Source organism: Manduca sexta, chromosome 21 (assembly GCF_014839805.1).
Source record: "Manduca sexta isolate Smith_Timp_Sample1 chromosome 21, JHU_Msex_v1.0, whole genome shotgun sequence".
NCBI lineage: Eukaryota > Metazoa > Arthropoda > Insecta > Lepidoptera > Sphingidae > Manduca > Manduca sexta.
In genome coordinates this window covers 785,871-812,992 of record NC_051135.1, presented here as the reverse complement: position 1 = coordinate 812,992, position 27,122 = coordinate 785,871, and the positions used below count along the sequence as shown (strand labels likewise).

General features: G+C 34.9%; 1 protein-coding gene across 1 annotated transcript; it reads right to left on the bottom strand.

Moving 5' to 3' along the window:
• Positions 1-21,741: 21,741 nt before the first annotated feature.
• LOC115447924 lies at positions 21,742-26,612 on the bottom strand. The gene is made up of 4 exons (XM_037441120.1): positions 26,458-26,612; positions 25,813-25,968; positions 22,671-22,833; positions 21,742-21,854 (listed from the first exon to the last, which is right to left on the bottom strand). Exons 1-4 carry the CDS (start codon positions 26,566-26,568, stop codon positions 21,742-21,744), a joined length of 543 nt encoding a protein of 180 aa, XP_037297017.1. The 5' UTR covers positions 26,569-26,612.
• Between the last annotated feature and the right edge of the window lie 510 nt (positions 26,613-27,122).

Below are 27,122 nucleotides of genomic sequence, written 5' to 3'. Positions count from 1 at the left end.
AGCGCTTGATAATGGTTTTAAAATTAATTACAACCATAATCTGTCTCATTGTTAATTCTGCAGTACGTTGCAAACACTAAATTGTGCATAGTCCATATTAAGAGTAGAATACGGGAGCGAAGAAGACTCAGCCTCGTGGCAAGATAAACAGATTAATAAACAAAAGAAATTAACAAAACGTTGACGACATTCGAAATGCAATATCTTTTGTTATTCTTAATATATATTCTTACAAATGGAGCTAGTAACAAATTTCCACTGCCAGAAAAACTGAATTGTAGTTGTACATCCATCAATAGAGCATGAAAAAACAAACGTCAAACCAATCGTACCATTTGTAAAGAGAATATTCGACGGGGACAGTGTTTGTACGTCTCGCTGCTAGCTGAAATAACATTTTCGATTAGCAAGACCAATGAACCCTCATAGCGACCTGCTTTAAAATGTTCGAGTTGTCAGTTTTAAAGGCAGAGGGGAACCTTCTAGTAATATTAAATTGGAGTATATAATATGCTTGTTTGTACCTTTTTTATAAAAAATATTACAAAACGAGCAAGCTGCCGGTTTTAAGCAATGTGCTTGCAACATCAACTTTGCTGAGGGTAGGATATATTTTATATCCGCCCGGATAGCGACCACCGTGCACAAAGTGGTCCTACAGTACATAGTGTTGAATCTCGTCTGTCGACATTGTTGGAATCCACTCCACTTACCATCAGGTGCAGTGAACAAAATAAAACAATATAACCTTGAAATTAACGTAAAGCGGTAATTGTCACACAACTTTTAGCTCTTGCTTGCACCTCGTGTGAGTTCTTTTCTATTTCGGGTTAAGCAATGGCTTCTAGAAAGTTCTACTGATGAAAATTCTTTGACCAATTATCAATTAACCCGAGTAAAATACGAATACGTCCGCATGTCTCCATGTCACATAGTGCGGATAATCTCGACAAATTGCGGATGTACGGGTTGCATTTCAGTTTCCTCTTCGGAGCATGAAAGATATTATAACTTAATATATATGTCAACGCGCAAACGCTTTCTTATCTACTTTAGTCTTTATTGAACTGCCGCTGTTCTTATTATGTCATATATCAATTTATATTATTGTACAATACTTTCGGTCGAAATACTCGTTACATTAAATTCAAATTGCTCCTTTTTAGGAAAACATCTATAGAGTTGTTTTAACAGTTAGTCCATTTAATATTTTGCCTAGTAATTAATAAAATGCATTGATTAAATTTACAATCGATAGAATTATATGCACAAAACATATCGTTGTGTACAGTAATTACATACATAACATCACGCATTTTATCCCCGAAGGGGTATGCAGAGGCGCAACTAGGGCACCCACTTTTCGCCAAGTAGGTTCCGTCCCATGATGTGATAGGGGGCGAGCCTATCGCCATATCGGGCACAAATTCCAGACTCCGGGCTGATACTGAGCAGAAAAACCCAAATATCACTTTGCCCGACCCGGGATTCGAATCCAGGACCTCAGAGCGCTATTGTACCGGACATGCAATACAACTACGCCACCGAGGCAGTCAGTGTACAGTAATTATTAGTATGTATTTAATTATTTTATAGACACCTCTTATTCTCAAGAGGAAGTTAGATTTATTGAATTACTTATTTGATCGAACTTTCTATTCAACCCCTAATGTGTCAAGGAAAGAAGGAACTAGAAGTCTATCGCCTTATTCTTGTATTACAATTCATAGCTTCAAAATTGGGACATAATATTGGAATATTCATTAGTTATTAGGTTGAGGGTGTTAAATAAATTAAGATTGAGCAGAAATTCTATTAATTTTATTAGTGGAGTAGAAGTGGTACGGTCACTTTATCGAATTTCACAGAAAGATCAAAAACGGACTCTGCTGATAGAGTAAGAACAATTTTCCCTTTTTAAATGTAATCGAACACAGAGGCCATTTTATAAACATCAAAACTTCCATTATACAATTTATTTTCTGACATAAATTCCTACGTTTCAATATATTTAATTTGGATACCTTTTCACAAACTTCTCAACAGAACAATACGTATGTACGATTGAAACATTAAACTAGAATCGAGCTTGCGACCAGAATAGAAAACTATCTATAGTCAATGTTGTCTGTGTTCAGATTGTAGGTTGAAAATCGGAATTCCCTCGGATTCCAATATCTTCGGCGCTTGTTAAATCCAACTAAAATGCTAGGGGAAACTTTCGCTTTTTGTACACGAAAGGGGTCGGCTAGGGTTGTGGGTGAAATTGAGTTTGAACCCTGTAATTAATGCCAAACAAATATAACTTACGTTAGCACAACCCTATGTTTAGTGTTTGATAAAGTTTTCGAATGAATAATTGGTTAGTCTGAAACGAATTGGTTGGTATATTTTATTTTAGTTATTGAACTGTCAATTTCGCGTGGATCGATTCTGAAATAGCAACATTTAAATACGTTTATAGTTTGTCTTGACACTGATTATACGTAAATTAAATATAATATATACCGTCCGCGCTGTATGCTGAGCAAAGCAAAAATGGGAGAGGAAGATATAAAAATGTAATATTTTATTCTTTATTTCTCTTGGATTAAACGTTTTCTCAACGGGCGGTATAGCGGCAGTTAGTGATAAGAATACATTAAGAATTATAATTCCGAACCGAGAAAAGATAGAATGAATATAAAAAGATTTAATAGTTAGTAGATAAAATTAAAAAGAATTAGTTGCAAATCAATTTGCGCTCGAATAATTTAATTTAGTTAATGTGATTACATTTGAAAAAACCAAATACATCAGCGTAATAGACCTTTTCTAACAAACTTGTAGCGCTTGTTGGGTATCCAATAAACCAAACTGGATGACCTCTTTTGCTTCTCATAGATACTGTATTTTTACCCACAGAAGGTTCTGTGCAAATGGTTTCATCAGAATTTCGTGCTGCGAAAATCGGGGTATCAGATACTCTACTAAAACATACCAATATAATCAAGGTAATTTTTACATTGCGTTACTGGAGCCACATATTCCTCTTTACCTTTCCTAATATTGTGTCCAAACATTTACGTAAATAACAAATAGTGCGAATATAGTCCCGGCGTTACTCACTCACTCGGACAAATTATCTTGGTGTAGTACCACTGGTTAAGACCAGTGGTTAACCTAAGGGTTATGTAAAAATAAAAAAAAAAAACCATTAACATTTATTTTGTTCTAAACTAACACTTGATTATTTTATATCTATGGCAAATAACGTTTGTTAATAAAAGTACATGTTCATTAATGAAATAATATAGGCCCTGTATACACGATGGTACTTCTTGCCTAATTTGTGCGTCACAATTCGGATGTTATTATTTAAATAAGAGGCGCGTGGCTTTTACTACGATATAGTACAAGGCGATATACTACGACTGGATATTTCCGAAAAAAAAAACTTGCTATGCGTTAACCAAAGATGAAAATATTTATATTCTGTGTGCCAAATATCAATGTTAGTTTACTATTGATATTTTGATTTTTACATTCTCATATGCCAAACATCTTCACCTTCATATTGTTAGATATATGTAAATGACACAAAAAACGGTTAATTTAAGATATAAAAAAACATATGTAAAGCTAAAATACGGTTGTTTCCAGTTTTAATCTGCGCATAATTAATGAAATTTGCGTATCTGTTTATAGGCTTTACACTTTGACTCGAAACATTACATACGAATGAGTTTAATTTACCGCAAACTGGCTTGGTCCACAACAATACGTTTAATTTAGGTCGAGTTTTTCTTAACTTCGTAACGGGACGGTGAGCTTATCGAGTAAAAGAATTTTTGCTGACTCTCGCCGACTACCCGCTGCGGTGCTTCTGATAAGGCGGCATTTTCTTTTGCGAGATCAAACTAATAGTTTCCCTGAAGGCTTATAGAACATAATAAATTTTCATCCTGACATATCCGTTTTTTCTATTAACTGCACAACGAGGTTGTGCGGGATCAATTTATACGGAAATTAATTTTGTTTCTGATATGTTTGTGTTTCTTGTGCTTTTCTACAGATACTTTTCTATACTGTTTGAATTATATGTATTCAGGGTGTGTGTAATTGTGTATTTTTATGTAATTTCGCAGTAATTTTAGGTCATTAGTTTTTAACTAATTTTAGAATTTTCTTTGACCCGGTCTTTCAAAAGGCTTTAACAATTTATTTTGGCAAAAGTCATGTAATTTTTAATGTGAGATATATTCGCGTGAACGTAACCGTAATGTATCGAAAAATTTAACAAAAAAATTGTTTTATTTAAATAAAAATCCGTTTATGCATATTATCTATTATTATTAGACGACCGTGTTATTACGTCAATAGTAAGTAATACATAAATTAACATAGAACCCAAAAAAGGATTAATATTTCAAATTCCTATTCCAAAAGAACAAAATCAACAAACATATTGTATTTCATGCACGCAATACCTCATAATTGACTGCCTCGGTGGCGTAGTTGTATTGCACGTCCGGTACAATAGCGCTCTGAGGTCCTGGGTTCGAATCCCGGGTCGGGCAAAGTGATATTTGGGTTTTTCTGCTCGGTATCAGCCCGGAGTCTGGAATTTGTGCCCGATATGGCGATAGGCTCGCCCCCTATCACATCATGGGACGGAACATACTTGGCGAAAAGTGGGTGCCCTAGTTGCGCCTCTGCATACCCCTTCGGGGATAAAATGCGTGATGTTATGTATGTATGTATGTATGTAATACCTCATAATGGCTTTAATTTATAACAATTAAAATTACTAACATTCAACAACTAAATTAACTTCAGTAGCGCGCTGCATTTTATGCCAGGCCGTAATATTTTTAATGTAATAATAAAATTAAAACACCGTGAAGCTATTGTTCTTGTGTTCATTAGACGGCTTTAAAATGAAACCATGTTTAATATAACGGAGAAACAATAAGTAAGCCGAAGCGTCATTTATAAAATCCTCCATAGGGACAACGTACAATGCCTCTGATCAGTGTCTCCGTGTACACGATTAAGGTAGATGCCCCGTATACTGACTCTAACCAACCGTCAAGGTAGGAAGACATTGCTTTGTCTGTATGCCTACACAATATTACGTGTATTAATTGAATATGATTGCAGGAAATCATTTTTTTTACTTCTCCCGCCTCATTATGATTCGTTATTGAGGCTGTCCTTATTATTGGAAATGCTCAGTAAAGACTTGGTAAAGGCCCTTACTTCCTTAGGCAAAGCCCTAACCGATTTAACTAAATATTTCTTCACTGCGTCGACTTTAGTTCATTAACTGAATATTTCTACATAAAACATTTTTTTTCGTTGATGTGAGTATAAAATTATTTTTGTATCGTCTATAGACGTCCGTTAGGTATTTAAATGTTTCATGCAAAAGAATTCGACCGTTCCCGGAGCAAACCCGCACACGCTTAACACAAACACAAGCCTACATTGTAAATCCCATTTAGAAACCAACATTTAACATGTCCTAATTAATTACAAAGGACAATTCACTAAAACAAAAACTCATTTGTCAACATGTGTCCGCAAAATCGTAAGTCATTACCCATGCTGTAACTATGGGGCAAGCGGTAACAGGGGTCCTCTGACATAAGATTAGGCGTATATATAAAGTTTTAAATTAAACGCCTCTCTTGGGAAGGATAATATAGTGAGCCACGTAGGCCCGTTCATTTTATCTTTGTGTTTACGTTATTTTAAACCCTTTTGTGCGAAAGGCGTCGGTGGGCGTGTCTTGAATCTGTTAGTTAATTTATACGACGTGTTTAAACGTTACAAGGAATAATTAGGCAACTTTTTCAATTGCTCTAACAATGTTTTTAGAAATTCGAAAGTGAAAGTGAATTCTCTAATAAATTCTCTGAAACGTAGTTTATAAAATGATTAAATTGTTTCTAATTAATTGATATTATGAAATATAAGATAAGGTTATGGTAGCGTGGTTCAGAGTAGATGATTACTGGAGCACAGCGGCAACAGTGTTACTGTTAAATAATAATATCCGCTGATAAAACGTTACTACTTATTATTATTATAAATGCTAAAGTTTGTGAAAATTTTTGGGACGAGTTCAAATGTATGTCAGAAATAAATGCAGAAACAACTGAACGGTTTTGGATGTAATTTGGATATTTGCACACAAATAAACCATACTCTGGATTAACACATAAGCTACTTTCGCGAAAACGAAATTATTAAATAGATGGCGTTGACGTCGTACAGGTTTCGCTATTAGCTAACTTTTGTAATGCCAAGAGCACTTTATGCGGACGAAGCCTCGAGTAAAAGCTATTATTAATATATGTAGATATTCGTAATATCAAAAAACTCAAAGTTCCAAACTCAAACCGCCGAAGCCTTCACACAAAAATGTCTGAGTATAATACACATACGCAGTGGTTATACCAGAAACTTCGAGTAATTTTACACAAACCCGCACCTGAGAAAGTTGAACTGCCGATGTGAGCCGAATCATGGTAGACAGAGCCTTACAAGAGGCTAGGAGCTTATAACATACTGTTTATGCTGTTCCGTACATAATTAATTACAGTTAAATTAATATTAAACGAAGAGGTTAACTATTACTAAAATAAACACATCACGCCTTTATATCTCCGAAAGGGTGGACAGACCTCCAACCCAGGCACCCACTTTTCACCACGAGCGTTCCGTCTGTGAGCCTATCGCAATATCAGGTACATATACTAGATTCATTGTTGGTACAGAGTAGAAAACTCAATATCGCTTTGCCCAACACTGGGCTCGAAACAAGGACCTCAGAGCAGGTTTGTTCCACGTACACATCGCACCCTCGCTATACAACTACCTACGCCACCGAGACAATGGGCATTGTGAAAAATCAAATCACAATGTATAGGATCAACATATATGTTTTGGGATTGGACATAGCTGTTCTGAAATTGGTAGAGAAACTGGCTCAACAAAATATAGAACACAAATTCCAATCCTGAACTGTTTTTTCGAATCAATAATTTACGTCATTCTTTGTTTTCTAACCCGAGTAACTCCGAATTCCACAGTCCAGACCGCGCTACGCAAATAAATGTATACATATATAAAAAGAAATCCACGTAGACTCAAAACTAGCGCCGTACTGCCTACACAAGCCCTGTGTCAAACTTCTAAAATAAACGTGGAGAGACCACGCATGTTACCTTTAACTTGGTACTTCCAAACACGGACCTATGCAAACAAACCGATTTTGATGGTTAAAGTAATTGAAAGACTGGTCTCTGTGGAGACAGACTCACGACAGTAGTAATTAGGAACTTATTTAATCAGGACACATCTTTAACTGGCAGATATTCTACGGCACAATTTGTTTACTGAAGGTTTGGATAACTTAACCAGGAATTTTATTTGAGAAAAAAATAAAGCCCATCTAACAAATTGAAATTTGTAAACAGAATAATGCTTGAAGCAATCTGTCAACTTATTTCGAGAAATAGTCAACAGTCAGTCAGTTTTATAGTAGTTTTGTTTCTCAGTAAGATGTTGACGTCTGTGCGACGCCTTAATCCACAAAGACTGAACTATAATATTATACAGCTCAAGAAACTCCTGGCTTGTGGATGAGCCACTCATTCGAGTCACTACGCTGTGCAATGACCTAAAAACGCCCTCAGCTAATTTCGTGCCGTAAAAGGTCACGATATAAAATCAATAAACAGTTCTTAATTACTGGAACTTTATGTGAAAAAGAACTACATCGAAACATCTACTGGTGGTAGGTGTCTCACATGTGAGAGTTCGCCTGGGTAGGTACCGACGCAATGTCTATTTCTGCCGCCAAGTAGCACTGTGTAGTCACTGTTGTGTTCCAGTTCCAAAGACATTATAGTAGTGTAATTACTGGACACCATATGACTTAACATCTTGTGTCTCAGAATAAGGAATGCAGGGGAAATCTAAACAATACTTTGTAATTCAAGGTGTTGACTGTTGTTTCTACTGTTTGTGGGTTATCGTATCGCTTACCATCAGCCAAACAGCAAACTCGTCTCATACAAAGCAATAAAAAAATAAAAAATAAAATATTTTCTGAAAGTAATCAGCTATAGGCGAAATATTCTGTGGCTTTCTCTACAAATATGACAGATAATGTACACGTAGTTTTTTAAAGTAGGTGAAAACGCGCCATCATCGTGTTTTCTAGATTCGTTCTATATTACGTCTTCGTACGTTTCGTAATGTAATAAAATTCAGCAACTACTTGATTTAGTTGGTATTTAGCATTAATTTTGATTAAGCTTTAGTTCTCCCCCGATCCGAACATACCCACACGTATTTATTAATCTGGCCTAAATAACGTAAGGAAATTCTGAAGCAAGGAACCGAAAATGAAAACCAGCAATGTCTTGAAACAACTTTTTATTCCATTCAACTGTTCTTTTCGAGGCTCGAACACCAAAAGCCCTCCGACTGAACCGTATGCTAAATATATAAAACTACGTCGAGTCAAAACACTTTTTTTTTTTAAATAAGATCATCCGATCCAGTCAATTGAATTTTTTAAAATTAATAAAATATCACAGTCAAATGACTTACTTTATAAATAATTGAAATATCTATTACGTATTTAGAATATCTCTTTTATTATTAAATTAAATACATTAACAATGTTTAAATATACAAAAAATATTACTCAATCCATAATAACAATAAAATGTATGTTCAATAATACGTATTGCGATTCCATCAAAAAATAACTCTGATTGTTTGACTCGCAATATTTGAATGAAACAGCATAAAACAATCTAAATTTTCAACGAAGGAATTTTGATATACGAATGTTTCCAATTACGGCAGATATTCTAAATTGCCCTGTGGAATGGGGGCGTTTGGAGAATTCCACCACGGTATCCCCTGCCTGTCGTAAGAGGCGACTAATAGGGGCCACGAAGGGGGTCGTCGGCGGGCAGCAGGGGGCTGTCCGCCCTAGTGCATTTTTGTGCATTTTTACACATCTTTCGGTTGACCCCCGGGATGGACGGCAGTGTGCTGTTGGCCTCACACTGCCGTAGACGCCGAGGGCGTCCTTCGGTGCGCGGGGCTTGAGCCCCCCCCCCCCCCCCCATAGGGAGACGGGCCGCAAGACGGCACCGCGCAGGGCGGCTGCGGTCGCAGACTAGACACTTCAACGTCAGAGGAAGCCCGCAGCCGTCCCTAATGCGCCGAAGAGGGTCACCGCGGAGTTTTAGCTGGTAGGCCGCATAGGTTAAGTTGTATATAGGGTTAGGGACTCGGCCCGGCGGTCGCCCGAAGGTCATCATCAAATCCGGGCGGCTCAACGCCGGGCCGTAAGGCACGGTTACCCCAGCATAACCGCTCAGTCGCCCCCCACGAAGGCTGGGCGGTAGTAATAAGGCACTTTCTCCGCGAAACCAAAAAAAAAAAAAAAAGATATTCTAAATTGGATTTATTTTTTTATTATAACGGCTTCAATCAAACGAAATTGCTTAAGGAGATCAGCACGAAATTGAAAGCAAATAAGGTTTAGAGTAATATTTTACACGAGCATGAGAAACTACTCACGATAAGTAAGCTTATCTTCTAGAATATTCTGATGGAAATTACTTAATACTTTCATACAAATTTATGAAAAGGTGATACTTAAAATTATGTGTTTTTATTTACAGTATGGTTGAGTCAAACCAGTAGATATTCCTTTAAAACTTGGGTTATATTAGGTTAGTGAATATTGCTTTATTTCTTGTTGCCAAAAGTAATGTTAAAGCTAATAACATTATTAGGCTTGAAGGTTATTATAGTATTATGCGAAAGAATGTGTGTGGTGTTTCGTGGTTCGTAAGTAAGAATCAAACTCTAAAAAGGAGGAAGGAGTTTGAATAAAAATTTACACTAATGGACCATATCCTAGATCCACGTTAATAAAATAAAATATACAGTTTTTATACGCAAAATAAAAATACGCAATCGGATATTTATACCAAGAAAGATTCGACACGCACGCGGAGCCGCGAGTTCCCATAACAAAATAAATACAAACGTTGCAAAAATAAAACGTTAAAACAACAATACACATGTCCATCCTTTGTGCGAAGTAAGCAGATATAACTTAATTATATCTCGGTTTCCGTATCTGCCATGAAAGGAAATAATTCTGACTATTATTGTCCTCGGTTTTGTGGAAAATGCGTAGTTAATATCCATGTACGCTAGGGACCTTTCCATATCTTTTATAGTCGAATTTATATCAAATCAGCAGTGACGAAGGGTCTACATAACCTGATTTTTCTCGGCTTCCCTTTTGTAATTTAAGTAAGCATAAATAAACATTTATAAAAAAAATATTGTTAATAATTAATGTTTATTAAGTATCGATCAACTATGATATAAATCTGAAGAGTTTGGTTGTTTGAACGCGCTAATCTAAAGAGTAGTTAAACAGATATTGTAATTATTTTCACTATTATATTCCTAAGTGCTATAGACTTCTTTTATCCCGGGAAAATATAAAGTGAGGCTTTTATCATGGAAAAAAATTTTCACGCGAGCAAAAGCTAAAAATAATTATTTAGAACATAGTGGGCTAAGATCTAATTATAATTAGTAGTATTAATGTCGTTTTCCCTTTCGGTAAATTTAACCCTTCGGCGCCGATAGACAGTAAGGAACATTTAGGATAAATATACGTCAGGTCAACCCATTAAAAGGAAATAAAAGGATACTAAAGAATAAAGGGCACTTGTTCTACTTATAAACTACGTAGACCTAAATCACAGTGATTGGATGTCGGTGATGTGTTATTTATACAGAATCAGTCACTGCACCTGATCGTATATGAAGTGAGATCTAGAGTGTCGACTGACGAGTAATGTTTCTTATTTATAGGTTATTTTGTTTTTCATTATGATAAAACTAAATAATAAAACGTGAGTAGATGTCTTAGGGACTATTTTTTTACACCGAGTATAGCATGGTGACTCCAATGCGCTTGTTGACGATGCAAATCCTTTTTAGTAAAATATTCCTTTAGTTTTAAATTTTTGAATTCCGATCCGTCAATGTAATGTTTTTTTTATGCACTTATTTGTCAGTTGAGATTTTTATTTTCGTCGTATGTGAGTAAATTATTTTATTATAACGCCTATTTTTACTCCTTAACAAATTGAGTACTGGCTCATCTTTAACAGCGCTGATGGCAAGTGAAGTGGGATTCAGGTAGTGTCGACTGACAAGAGAAGATAATCGCTCACCAGTCGCCGTAATTTTACCGGCCTATTATATTTAGAATCTAATCATAATTATTGTAAGATCTCATCACGTTCCTGGTTCTATAAAGACTAGGGCTTATGCTATAAACAATCTTACTGAATTATTATACCCCACTACAAAAGCTTACCGTTTATATTCGTCAATAATGTGTTTATTTATATAAGTCCTCCAGAAAAGATAGCACATATTTAATCATTTCTTATTAAAAAAAATATTACACAAACCTTATGCATCTTATATCTAAGGAGACGTAGTTGTTAATATATAATATATTATTATAGAAACAATTACACCAAACTTTAATATACTGGTAAGACTGTCACTAATATTTTGTATTTTTTTATTTTATTTTATTTTATTTTATTCAAAAGGAACAGAAAACAGTTACACATTAAATAAGTAAAGGGTAAAATTACACATGTACTGCATTAATAAACATGTAACCAACAACACTGTTCACAGTTTAGTTTTTTTATATAGTTAAATGTTATCTTTGATCATACTTCGTTTTTCACTGCAATGAAACAGTAGCCTGCATTACTTATATTAAATATTATAACAATTGTCATCGATCCATTATGCACGGAGGTCATGACTATGTCACTCCTTCATAATAAATTCATAGTGAACTTTGCGCCAGAAAAGTTCTTAATAAAATATTATATGATCGCATAACGTTATAAAATACCACGATATAATTCATAAACTTTTTTTATAGTAGATTTATTATATTTATACCTAATGATAGTAAACATCAGTTAATTTATCAAGTATCACAAGTCAAAATCTGTTATAACACAAAAAAAATCTGTTTTCTCAATTTTAATATAAATACAACAAAACATTAGTTCAAGTCTTTTCACTCATAAGCTTAAATAAAGCCAAAATTTACTATATATTATCGTAGTATACATATTTGACAATTCTTTTGTCATATACGCAAATTTCAATCCCAGGAAATTCATAGTTTTACAAAACAAGATACTAATGCAAATTCTATTCTCAAGACCACGAAGCTGTATTAACATACATAATCTTGAGAGTACTCACAGGTATGTATATTGTCTTGTGAAGTACCTAGTTACTCACAGAAAAGTAGGGTTGTCCCAACAAATGGGGTCAAGCTCGGGACAATTCCAGATCGAGGGTCAAAGTTTCCACATACACAACTAGAAACTCCAAACTCACATTGAAATAAAGGATGCACTTACGCTGGATTTTGAATAGTTGTCCTGAGCAAGTCTGCAAGGGGTTATTGCCGAAACTATGTTCGTTAGTCAAGTTACATAAAACATGTCGATTTAGTACTGACGCAGAATTTTTATGTTCAGTTCCTGAGATATATATGCACTTATTTATTTAAGGTTCTCCAACAGTACCCACATTTCTTATTTCTAATATAAAGTACTAAAGTCACAATCTCATATGTGTACTAATTAAAGGAGTACACAACACTCACAAATTACTCACGCAATGTTCATATTTTACAAAAAACTTTTCAAACATTCAATTAGGAATAATTCAAATACTAATTGCTATTGTTTCTAAATTATAATATTGAATCATTAGTAATAAACAGATATAGGTCATTTTATCTACGGAGCCGGGCCCCGCCATTTTTTGGGTGGAGGTGTTGCGGGGAGTCGCGGGGTGAGGAAACTGATCCAAGCCTCAGCTTCTACGCTATCCATCGTAGTGTGAGTGTGCATACAAGCTACTCACGCACACTGAAAGCGATTAGGGCAAATAGTGGGACACGTCTTCATATATAAAATGATCCATCACTGTACACGTGTTTATTGAAAATAGTGATTGATAGCATGCATAATTGTGCCATAGAATTAAACTTGACCAAAACTAAGATCTCATTTCTAAATCATTAAATAAATTGTGTCTAAGAACAGTGTCGTCGACTAGGAAATAGAACCAAGTAGATAGTATCTTCATTGAATTTTTTTGTAGCAGCAACATAGTAACCATAATTTTCTAGTACGAGTTTAGAATCCTATACAATTAAATAAATTTAAAATACCGACTACACATTTTTTTTTTCGTATTTTATGGGTCCCCTTAACGCCAGTTAATTATTTTGGCTATGATATTTATACTTGAACGTAACAAAAAAACTCCTCAACTCTACATAAGAGTGATAAAATGTCGTCATATTTCTGAAATCATTGTCTCCCTACACTTTAGGAAACGTACTATTTAGAACAATCGTACACAACCCTAAGACGAGGTACTATATATGTTTACGAATAATTAAATTGTGGCATGTACTCCATTTGGTTCCGACCTCCCCCGACTAAAATGTCGGATAGAATTTAAGGTATTAAAACTAGAATGTGTAAATATTGTTTGTGTATGGCTCTTGAGATAGTGGTTTTGATGTTGGGGATACAAATAAATTTAATTAAGTACTACGAGGTTGCCATTTCATTTGGCCGCTTTCACAGTAATTGTTTAATGTATGACTTTTATATTGTTTTGAAATAAAACTATTTTGCAGATTTTATCGCGGCTTTTATTTTATAATTTTCTACCGACGTTTCAAAGATTTTGCCGCATTCGTGGTCATGGGGTGAACTCGAAAAATTCGTGGTCCTACTGAATGAAAAAGATTTTTTGGGATGAAAGTCCCGCTTTATATTTCCCAGCATAAAAGTGGCTTATAGCACCCACCAGTAATGTAGCTTCCTGTCTGTGAAAAAAATCAAAGATCCGTTCAGTAGTCCTGATATTAGCACGTGTTATGTTAAGATGTTAATACATAAAAAATTTTTGGTCTTCGGCCAACGGGCGGGCTTCTCGATCCTGTGTGGTCTTTAAACATACATACTTATATATGAATTTATAAAACTCACCCGAATTTCTTGTTCCTTTAAGACACTTGCTCCCGGGAGCCCTTTTTATTCCAATTCTGCAATCGTTTTTTCCAATAGTGACTATCTATTTCTTCTTTTCTATATATTATGACAGTTTTCTTCCTTTTGTACCCTACCCCAAACGCAAAGAGTTTATAATATTCTAATACATATATATTTATCTGTGTTGTGTTATGTTCACGTAAATTTATTTGGCCGAATTTGTCCGCTACTCCAATAAGACTAATATATAATAAAATTAAACAGCACGTTTAAGCAAAGAAACAAATTCTTTAGTTTCTTTTTATTGGTTTAGATATTGTTTTACTTGTAGACTAATCTTTGTTATCCACAAAGTTTCTTAGCAGTGGCTAGGTATGTACATTACGATAAGATTTTATCTGTAAAAATAATCTAATACAATTATAATTCGAGGTTGCTATGCCTGACATAAATTTACTAACAAGCCCAAAAGAATTATTTATATTATAAATAGGTATAACACCCAAGCGAGTCTATAGATAGATTAAAATTAGAAAGATACGACGTTGAAGGAAAACAGGGAAAGCAATTTAGAAAACATGACACAAGGTCGACAAGATTTTTATCATAAAATTGGATATATGATTACATGAGACTTATTTAGATATTACCTCTATACATTCAGTTAATGCCTCTTTATATTTACCTTGAATATTGTTTATAATTACATCTTAATTGATTTTTAGAATAGTTCACTAATTGTACGATGAATAAATCCTTCCTAGCCGAATTTTGGTCATGGAGGCCAATTTCAACGGAGATCAACCAGTAAGCAGGAGATATTATAGTGCACAAATGTGTGGGTATTTCACAGGTGCACTCTTTGTTTACTCAGTCTCATAGTCCGGTGAGACGACAATTCAACATGACCGGAGACATATCAGACGCTCGACCAACGGCTTAACGCCCTATTCGAGGTACGGGGGTATCACACCGCCAACTTCCTGACCCTAACCTGCGACTGAGTAATTTTTAAGATGGAAAACTCCAAACACAATTATTTTAGGCCGACCCGAGATTGGAACGCTATAACGGTTTTGTTTTTGCTTTGAATGACGAGACGAGCTTGCCGTTCACCTGATTGTAAGTGATACGACTGCTCACAAACAGTAGAAACACCACCCAACACCTTGAATTACAAATTATTGTCTGGTATTCCACTGCGCTCGCCATCCTGAGACATGAGATGTTAAGTCTTATTATGTCCAGTAGTTACACTGGCTACAATGGTAAAATGTAAGGTAAATCGATTCAACTCTCTTATTCCCTAAAGAACTTCTGTATAAAGTAAGTACGCATAATTTTAAAATTTTGAAAACTTTCTTTTATATTATAATTTTAAAAATTGAACGCTATAGGTTTAGCAAGTTAACATCATTTTAGGTATAGCCCCTAAAGCAATGTGTTAATTACTACGCTCTACTTGACACATCAATTAATAAATGAATTTGCCTTTTATCTCATCTAAAGGCTAAGGAAATCTAGGGTTCCATTTATTAGGCCGCACTATTTGTTGTTTAATTTATTGATTAACTAGCTTCCGCTCGCAGCTTTGCCCGCGTGGATTTCGGACTTCAAAAATGAAGGAGGTGCTCAATTTGTCGGGATGTTTTTTTAATGTATGGTGGTATGCAGGTGGTCCGATTGTCCGGTCAGGGTCTGATGATGGGATTCAGTATTCACGCGTGATGGCTTATTATTAGCATATCATGTATAACTTTGGTGTTTCTATACCGATTTCTATGATTCTATTTATGGAATATTTAATAATGTTAACTTTTTAATTAGGGATGACTGAGAGTGTTATAAACGTAAGAGTAGACAAATATAATAAGAAAGCTTCGAACTGCTAAGCTATCGGGAGTTACACGTGTTATTGTGAGTCAGCCATAAAAGATAGACATATGCTGTCCTGGGATATTTTTTACATAATTTTAAGGAGAACATTTCCGTCATACATGATTTCTGTGTAGCTTTAACCATTAAGGTAGCACACGCGACGGAAGCTTAAAAATTGAGTAACTTCTCCCGTTTTCCCAACATTCCCTTCACTGCTCTGCTCCTATTAATTGTAGCGTGATGAAAAGTATACTATAACCAGCACAGGAGTATGACAAATAATTGTACCAAGTTTCGTTAAAATCCCTCGAGTAGTTTTTGTTTTTATAACGGTTATACAGACAGACAGACAGACAGACAGACAAAAATTTTACAAATTGCATTTTTGGCATCAGTATCGATCCCTAATCACCCCCTGATAGTTATTTTGGAAATATATTTCATGTACAGAATTGACCTCTTTACAGATTTATTATAAGTATAGATAGATAGATTACCGTCCTTATAAAAGTGAAGAGAATGTGCTGCGTCATAAATTACGTGCCTGATACGACACCGCTCTGAAGTCCCGGGTTCTAATCCCGGGTCGGGCAGTGATACTGAGTTTTTCTATTAAGTATCAACCCGGATTTTGGAATTTGTGCGCAATATGCTGTTAAACTCGACCCCTATCACATCGTGGGACGAAACACATAGGCGAAAAGAGGGTGCCGTTATTGCACCTCTGCCTACCCCTTCAGAGATAAAGGCGTGAAGTGTGCTTATTTGTACCGGTATAAGGTCCTAGTAATTGTCAGATTATAATAATAAGTTTTAAATCTTACTAAGAGAGTTAGGAAATTTAACGTATGATTCTGGCAAATATATTTTCTTTTTATTATTTGTTCAGGGCAGCTAAATGTGATCACTTCACAGCTCTGAACAAAACATGATAAATAATTATTATTATGTAGTCATTGCCGAACAAATAAAACTTGAAGTGACGATTTAACGAACCCTCCATTTAATCTTATAGCCTTCCTAGAAACAAACTCTTCAGGTCAGACTTTAATAATAATTAAAAAATTGCTACAATCTACTAAATTATTCGAGAACATAAAACTCGATAGCCTAAATAAATGTTAATATTATATATTAACATTTTCTCTGAGTCAACCTGAAAGTTTAAAACGAATTTCATGTTGTCTTCCATTGTCCTTATTATGGAAATCAATTTTACTAATATAGCAATGCGAATAAATGTTTGAAGGTGTTATAAGGGAAAAAGAGAATTATTGAATGAAATTTGGTAGAAATAGAGCATATTTTGAATTTACATTTCGCTGGCTTATTACATAGGAATGTATGCCCATTTTTATTGATGTTGGGAAAATGGTATTTAAAAATTTCATGATAGTAAAAAAATTAAATTACAGTATATCATGATTCTTTATTATTTATCTTTCGGAAATATTGGAGTTTTTTTATTGAAAAATGTGGAGTCATGTGATGTGTAATTCAATTTGTTAAAAAAATATAAGAACTTTATATTAATTGTTAAACATGGATGTACCTATGTGGACATAATATAATAATATTAGCGTGATTACTTAAAAAATAATATTTGGTCAAATAACTATTTTAATTTATTGACTTTATCTTAAAATTATAATAAGAAAATAAGACAAACTTATTTGTCACGATCCACAATGATGTCTTAATTCAGCTCATTTTATAATAAATCTCTAAAAACAGCTAAACAATATTTTTATACACGGATAGAAAACAGCACTTATAATAAAGTCGCTTTTTGCTTGCGGGTCAGCCCGCTCGCACTCAGGAGTAATGAAGCTTCTATTAGTGAAAGGATATACAAAATTAGTTTAGTAATTCCTGAGATTAGCGCATTTAAACAGACAAACTCTTCTTTATGTAATAGTATAGATAGATAGAGATAATAAACAGCAAAATAAAAACGCAACACATTTCTAGACGCCCACATCTAAAGCATGTATCTCTTTAATCAGTTGGATATAAATAAGCTCCCGACTCACTCCCACAGGACTCGTGGATCCGCATAGCATTGCTCTAGTGTGCGATATAAATAAATGTCAATTTTAAATGGTTTATTGCGATTAAACGACCTATCTTAAAATATAGTAATGTAAACTGTATTTAAAATAACACATTTTGGTTAAGACTTAAAGCGTTTTTTTTTAATTCATGATTATTAATTTTTTTATAAGTTTGTTTATAAAAGTTATTGGTTGGTCTTGTAAATAGCCCAACCTAAGGAAAGAGAGAGCTGGGCTAAGGAACAACGAGGCCTAGTAGACACAACCTATGATGTCCCCTACGGAAGACGTTATACAATTCCATTTTCAAACAGGCCGGCATAATTGTGTTAACAGGCGAGCGATTATCATCTCTCGTCAGACAGTATCTGGACCCCACTCCGCTTACCATCAGTGCAATGGAATCTCCTTGCTGTGTCCATGTAGAAGAAAATAGTCCCTAAGCCTTCCACTCACGTTTCATTATACAGTTTTATTATAATAAAAGGCAAAGTGACCTACATAAAACTTTCTCGAAAATATAGGTCACTGAAAAAAAAACTGACAAGTTCGAGTTGGATTTACATACTGGTGGTTCGAAGCGAAATTGTGGGTAATATATCTAAGCATGTAAGTTCAAACTTGACAAACTTAACTGTGCCGTTTAATCCTTGGATAAGGTTAGTACACCAACCGCAAATAAGTTTGTAATAGTAAATTCGCTTTTTTAGTTATTAAAATACATATTTACAATTTTCGATTGTTTTTCTTTACATCTTCTGAAGGCATTGCTTTTCGTAAAATTTCATGATTCTAGGTCCACGAGAAGTACCCTTTAGATTTTCATTCCCTTCACGACCAAAAAATATGCGATGTAAACGATCGTATAATTAAACTGCGTTGACCTAGAGATTTGATTTCACAACTAAAAGAGTCCGTAGACCTGAACATTTGAAATTATTTTTAACTTGATACCCTTACCTGAGAAAAAGGGTCCTAAGAAACAGACAAACGGACAACAAAGTCATCCAATAAGGATTCCTTTTGAAATACGGGACCCTAAAAAGGCAAAAAACCCTACTCATTGCGGCAGGCTACTTAGGATTTCGTAAAAGGCATCAAAGCTGAGCCCAATAAACATTTGACGGAGGTGGTTCACTGACAGAGGGATGGATCTGCCGATACCTTTACCGAGGAAATTATAGCTATGGAACTAAGATATTAAGATAAATGCTCTTTACGCATAACTGTTGCTTATTTATCAATATCCGATTCCGGTATCCCATTTGCAGGTTTCTCTCCATGTAAAGTACAATCCATACAATACATCAAAGTAAGTTATATATTAGTAATTAATTTGCAGTAATTAATTATGCTGGGTCAATTTTCACGAAAGATTACCCTTGTTAGTCGACATAAATATGCCGGCCTATTGAAACGGAACGCGATATGATGACCTGAGCCACTATGATGGGTTTTACGCTATGGCGGTCGCTATCCAAGTATCCTTCCAAAAGCAAATAAAAACAAAGCAAAGGAATTGCTAAACAAACTAGTGATTCCAACCAGTGTTTGTCTATTCTGAATAGTTAATTATAATCTATTGGGTGAGTTTGTTAATAGTCTTAATAGACAATAAGATATTCTAAGCATATCAGCATATTATGTATGCTGATGTATTTATGTGGTCAGGTACCGACCAACATCCGTCATTTGGTGTAAATTGGTGTTTGCGTGTGTGAGTATAGGCTAAGACAGAATGGCGAACCAATGACACACTTGCCAGTGGTGACACGTGATAAAACAATCGAGCACGCGAATAATATAAGTTTTTCAACTTATAAAATCGCGATATCTTGCGAACAGTGATTCGTACGAAAAAAAAGAACAATTGTTGTAGAGAATTGTATGATCTACAACTTTTTTCTGAACTATTTTTACAATAATTCCGGTTCAGATGAAAATGGGAAAATCCGTAATTTTTTACCTTTGACCTTGAATACAATTTTTTGCCCACATAGGATCGATGGGTACCTTTGACATTTTATTGGTAATGACTTATTTAACGTCCATACCAATTTTCAGTTCTATGCGATTTTTTTCCTAAATTAAATGTTAATTTGACTGGACTAATATGCCAAACATTGTATACGTACCTTTCATTGGACTTCAATTTGCTTAACATCAGGTGCAGTGAGCCACTTTGCCGAGCCCCGATCAAAAAATACAAAAATGTATTTGGATCCTTAAAAAAAATGCTAAAAATGGGCACTCAGATAGATAAAGCCGGTCCTGGATGGCACACGTTAACCATTAAAGGTTCGCCATACCTGGGCTAAAACATTGTAGAACTAAGAGTACGAAATAGATAAAATTTATACTTGTTTAAAAATATTACGTGCGAATGCGGATTATAAAGACCCTTTATAACAATTATATATCCAATTTAAAAATATATTAAAATAAAATTATTTTACGGATTATATTGCGATTTTTTATTATTATAATTTTCTTCGACGTTTCGAAGACTATGCAGTCGTCATGGACACGAAGAGGACTGAGGTGTTGGTTGTCCGAAAATTCAAAGTTACAATATCGAACTATATTTTACAATTATACATTTATTTTATTGTTTTAGCTATTGACGGTGCGATTTATGCAGAATGAGCTCACAGTGTCTTGATAAAATCTGTAAAATAGTTTTATTTCAATGTCACATTCAAGTATACAAATGAAAAGAATATTAAAATAAAATAAAACTAAAGATATGAAGCAATAAAAATAGATTTATTTTCATTCTGTTTTCAAATGAGACTTTTCCTATAACAGCTGACCACCGAAATAAAATGCATCCATCCTGAAACACAAACAATAAATTAAAAAAAACAAAACACACATCACGCTCTAATCCCCAAAATTGTAAGTAGGCAGAGGTTCAACCAGAGCATTAATCACAAACATAGAAAAACACAGTAGTTATAATGAGAACCTCCTCCTTTTTTTGAAGTCGGTTAAAAATAAAGTTAATACAGCAATAAATTCAATGTATTAACAGAACCAGACCTTTGGTCGCTCTAATCTTCCGTGGTTAAGTGTATTAATATCTTAAAATAATAATAATAAGCTGGAAAATGCTTAGGCTTTATAATAAACTTTAAGAATAACATTTTCTTTTACGATATACAAGACTAAATTAGTTTATTTTTTTTATTGAGTCTGTAACCCAACCTTCTTCGTATATGTATGAAAATACTTTAACCTCTTATTAGATTATAGAATCTAATTTAAAAAGAATTTACTCTTGGATGTTGTTGATTTAATATAAGAACATTTTGATACGTCTAAGAGCTTATACGAACGCTGGCAATGTAAATTTACCTTTTAGACCGGGTAATTTAGTAGTTTAAGAAAGAAAAGTAGCTATTTTATTACTATAAATATTTATGAAGTCAAAATTGATTGTGGAGAATATACGTATTGACTTTTTGGAAGACTAATACTAGGGGGGCGTCTCCACGAGCAAGAGAATCGCGGCGATATTATTGTCGTGCCATGTATTTCTATACACTCCTTTAAAAAGTGTCTACACACGGGGATGTTATCGCGGCGATGCGATGAGTGGCTGAATTTGAGCGAAACGTCATCGTATTGCCGCGTGCCTGTCGCTACCGGCGACTCGCCGGCATGCGCCCGGCGCGGTGCGTAACGCTCCCGCAGCGAGAGCGCGGCGAGCACGCTGTCAAACCCAGATCTCCCGCCTGCGTCATGCCTGCGATGCCTGTCCAGCAAAGATACTAATAATAATGATATAAAACGCACACGCGGCGATTCCGTTACGAGTCGTGACGATACGCTGGCGGAATAATCGCTCGTTCGTGGAGATTACCTATCGATAGAAACGCGGTTGCGTCGCGATTCTCTCGTTCGTAGTGACGGCCCCTAGGTTATTGCGTACTCTTCTCGTAATTATAGTTTGAAGTATAAAAGTTAATATGTTCGTACATCGTTTTATAAGGGAGTTCCTTGAAAAGCAGTACATTTAAAAACTATTAGGTGAAATTAGGTAAGGCCGGATCATGAGGTAATCTCGTCGATTCAAAATTACTGAGAAACCGCAACCTACACTATAGGGGTAAGCAACTATGAATAATATACATATCACGTCAGCCTAAAGAGTATCGGCAGCGTGGAACAAACTGCCGAGACGAATGTCCGCAGGTTCAAATCCCAAAAACACACACCTTTGAATTCTAAAATTATGTGTGTATTCTTTGTGAATTGTCGCTTGCGTTAACGGCGAAGGAAAACATCGTGAGGAAACCTGCAGACCTGAGAAGTTCTCTATGGGAATTTTGAAGATGTGTGAAGTCTACCAATCCCCACTAGGCCAGCGTGGTCGACTAAGGCCTAATCCATTTTAGAAGAACCGTGCCTAGCAGTTGGACAGTGTATACAGGTTTGATATTATTATGTATTATTATTACTAATAAATAGTTTAGTTTGTTACTTTAGCCTCTGATGTGCGTATAAGGAAATATCGGATTTAAAATGATGCCCCAAAGTGATTATATTTAAAATAAGTTTTAAAACTCACCCAAAACGACAATCATGACGATGACAACCCATATTAAAGCTATAGCGACGTGAAACACGCCATCAATGACCAGCACTATTGGGACCACGATAGCCAGTATAAGTTGAACACACAGGTACACCACCGTCAGCCAGATGTAGTACGACATTAAATCTGGATTCTCCTATAAAACGTAGTAAAGTACCTATAAAGGTTATTATATTTGCTTGAACAAGACTAATATCGGCGATAGCTTAGTTGGGTGTGGAACGGACTACCGAGACGAGTGTCCGCAAGTTCAAAACCCAAAGGCACACACCTCTGACTTTTCTAAAAAAATATGTGTGTATTCTTTGTGAATTATCACTTGCTTTAATGGTAAAGGAAAACATCGTGAGGACACCTGCATACCTCAAAATGTTCTAAAGATAATTTTAAGGTTGTGTTAAGTCTATCAATCCACATTAGTCTAGCGTGGTGGAGTAAGGATTAATACTTGTGAGTAGTAGAGAAGACCCGTTCCCAGCAGTGGGATTTCTATAGGAATTTTGAGGGTGTATGAAATCTACCGCATTAGGCTAGCGTGGTGGACTAAGGCCTAATCTCCCTCAGTAGTACAGGAGATCCGGGCCTAGCAGTGGGACAGTACATAATATAGGGCTGATATTATATAATTACTATTTAAGCCTACTAAACCGCAAACCTCATTGTAAACGCAAGGGGTTATTTACTTTCCAAGCGGCCACCATCAGCCCTTTAAGAGCGACCTTAAATGTCGTAAAAGAAAGTCTATTTTTATCGCTTACTTTTTAACAACACGAAAGTAAGTTGAGCGTAATAGACAGTGCAGTACACCGGGGCCCCCGAGGATAAGGGGCTCTCTAGACTCTGATAATTAGGTTACTATTTATTGAATGACAATTAGACATATTGAAAACAATAAAGTGTAAATTGACTAATGGACTATAATTTTTTTATATTGTTCTGAATGACGAGACGAGCTTGCCGTTCACCTGGTGATAAGCGATACGACCGTTCATAAACAGTATAAACACCATCCAACACCCTAAATTACAAAGTATTGGTATTTCACTGCGCTCGCCATCCTGAGACATGAGATGTTAAGTCATATTATGTCCAGTAGTTACATTGGCTACAATGTTCTTCACAACGGAACACAACAGTGACAACACACTGCTAATAGGCGGCAGAAATAAACTTCGCGGTGGTACCTACCCCAGGCGGACTTTTACATATGAGAGACCTACCACCAGTAAACCAGAATTATTAATCAATATAAGTTTTCACCAAAAATTACCTTTTCGGAAAATAAGTTTTTGACATCGTATTTTTCTTTTTTTAGTCAAATATACCTTATTTGCAATGCAAATAGGGCTATTTTTTTCATATTACTTAATCAAAAACCAGTAGTATATATTAATCGAAACACCTACTTTCAATACACACACGGTTGATAAATGACCTAGCTAATATCAACAATATCCGATTTACACTAAAAACACAAACGAATGTACATGAACGTTTCGTTTTCTATTCCAAAGAGAACCAAGCCAAAATTTTCCAAAATTAAATACAGAACGATTTTATGTTCCAAAAAGATAGCAAAAGGATTTTTTATGTAAAGGTAAAAAAAATCCTTGCCAGTTTTTCAAAACTTTAAATAAATTTTCTTTTCGAGATTCTTTGTTTGAAAAATTCACATGCATAGATCACGTAGATTTTAATTAAAAAAGAATACTATGAATGATATTACAATAGTGTGCTGAAAGGGGCGAGGATTAAGTAAATTCTTTTCGAAACTATTGTTCTTCATTGTTGGGTTATGACTATATTTAAATAAGATTTCTTTAATTTATATTTATTAATTTGTACGCTAAACAAACCGTTTAATATATTTTGACACACAGCAAAACAACAACGCAACACGACGAAAATTAAAAGAAACAAAAACGTTTACAAGAACACATTTAGATTCACAATATATATTAAATGCGTTTATAAAAACATTATGCATACCTTTAAATTTATCGTTATTCAACATTCATTGGTTCCTTTTAGCACAAATTCATCCACACCAGAACACGCCTTGATCCCCGAAGGAGTATATGAAGGCGCAATTAGAGCGTACACGGTTCACCGAACTTATTTACTTCTCATGATGTAATAGCGTATTGCTAAAGCACAAATTCCAATCCTAAGCAATACACGTTTATAGAAATCCAATTAGTGACCACGGGGAATAGAACCTAGGTCCTTATCATTTTAGGTCATGCTGAGTACGCCAATGGATCAATAAGGATTTGCTGGCGGTAGGATATATCATATATCCGCCCCGATAGCGACCACCGAACACAAGGTGTTAAAACCGGCCATAGAGACCTACGTATGTGTCGCGTCCCGGGATCAGCCTGTGCATATTCCGTTTAAACAGGCCGGCATAATTGTGTCGACTGCTGAGGGGTAATCATCTCTCGTCAGTCGACATTCTATTGGACCCCGCTCTACTTACTGACAGAAGCAGCGGTGGCAGTTTGCTGTACACGTATAAAAAAACAAAAGGTGGCTCCTACAAACAGCTACTCAACAATAGAATTGATCTTTACAGCATGAAGCTGTCGAACAACAGTGCTGGTGCACGTTATATAAGTATGCATACAATGTCATGTTGAGTTTCAAAGGCATTGTACCAATGTAGTACTAGTTCATGTTATATAAGTAAGCATGTTACACTGTTATTTTCAGTTCCAAAGGCGGGGTAGCCAGTATTATTATTGGGCAATGGCACTAGACACCTTATGCTTCAGGAATAAGGGTGACTAGCATAGTGCAATGCCATGCAGTGATATGAAATCTAAAGTTACATGCCGTCCAGTGCTATTGTTTGTAGTCCTATGGTATACTATGAGACGTGCGGTATGCTCGTCTCGACATTTACCGCATTTTTAAATATCGACCGCAATATCATTCGTAAAAATGGACCAATCAGAACAATGATATATTAACAGATTTTTAAATTACTTTTTTTAATTGGTTGATTCTTGAGATCGGTCCGAAATTTGAAATTGGAATCGTTTGTTGAAAATTTCCGTTAGTTGTGTGACAAAGCCATTGATATCATAATTAGTTATTAAAAATAACTTACGTCGAAAGCCGCTACCAGCAGCATCATAGAGACAATAACAAACATAACAGTGATCATGATGAATATTGATAGTAAAGCTATTAATATAGCAGTGCTAAATGTTAGGTACTTTCTGTCTTTCAATAACACCAGGCTGGCCATTGTGAGGGCAAATAGCTGCAAAGAATTTCATTAATAATAAATATGGCAAGCCTAGGCTATAGTAATATAGTTTCATACATTGAAATCAAAAAAAAAATAATTATTTACTTGTCTAGTGTCAATATCTCGTAACGTTACTAATTTATTATCTAGACCTAATTTTTTTTTATGGTATCCACATCCTATAAACACTAGATCCTATGCTTAAAAATAATTAAGTCTTAATTTAGATCACAAAATTTGTTAAAACAAATTCTTTAATATAGTTTTAAAATATCTTTAGTGTATTTAAATCAATTATAGAATATGTTCGCGAGGTAGTATATAATTATAACGTATTTTAGTAATTTTCTTAGATTAAATTCTTATTGGAACCATATTGTCGCGGGATGCCGGTCTGGAAATCTTTGGGAGAGGCCCATGTTCAGCAGTAGACATCCTGCGGCTAATGATAATGATTGGAACCCAATGGTTCAATTATTTTTACACGTTTAAAGTACTTACAATTCCCACTATAGCTATAAGTTTTGTACCACATTTCGTATCAATACAAAAACAGCAATATTTCGTCGTAGGTATTAATTCTAGTAACGACACGTCATCTTCCCTATCCATTTCAATATATAAAAATACAAAAATATACCACAAAATGTGACAGACAAAATTATTAATCTATGTCAAAGAGAATATAATCACTACGTTTTAAGAGACAGGACTTAATACAAAGTAATAAAATCGAATTTACATGGCGTATCAATACCAATATCACGGAAGAATGTGTCAGGAACGTCAAATAACAATACTACCAACTGAACAAAATACATAGTAGTGAGCACTTTTTATCGATATCGATAAATTCTACTGGTGGGAATCGACGCTAAAGCTACTTTGATAAAATTCATATAATGTATTTTCGAGTGCACATTATCAATCCAACTCACAATATACAGTGAACATTTTAGCACTATAATTACAAGGCTGGACTAAAATGAGGACTCGAAATAAAATGAAAAGCTTTCACATGTTGAATAATAATTGTATTTTAAAATAAAATCCTTCATTCACCATGTAGGCGAATATAGTTGCACTTATGATAGATCAAGGTACAATGAGAATATTTAATTATAAAGTCAAAGGATGGTGACACTTCTTTGTCGCACTTCTCTTGA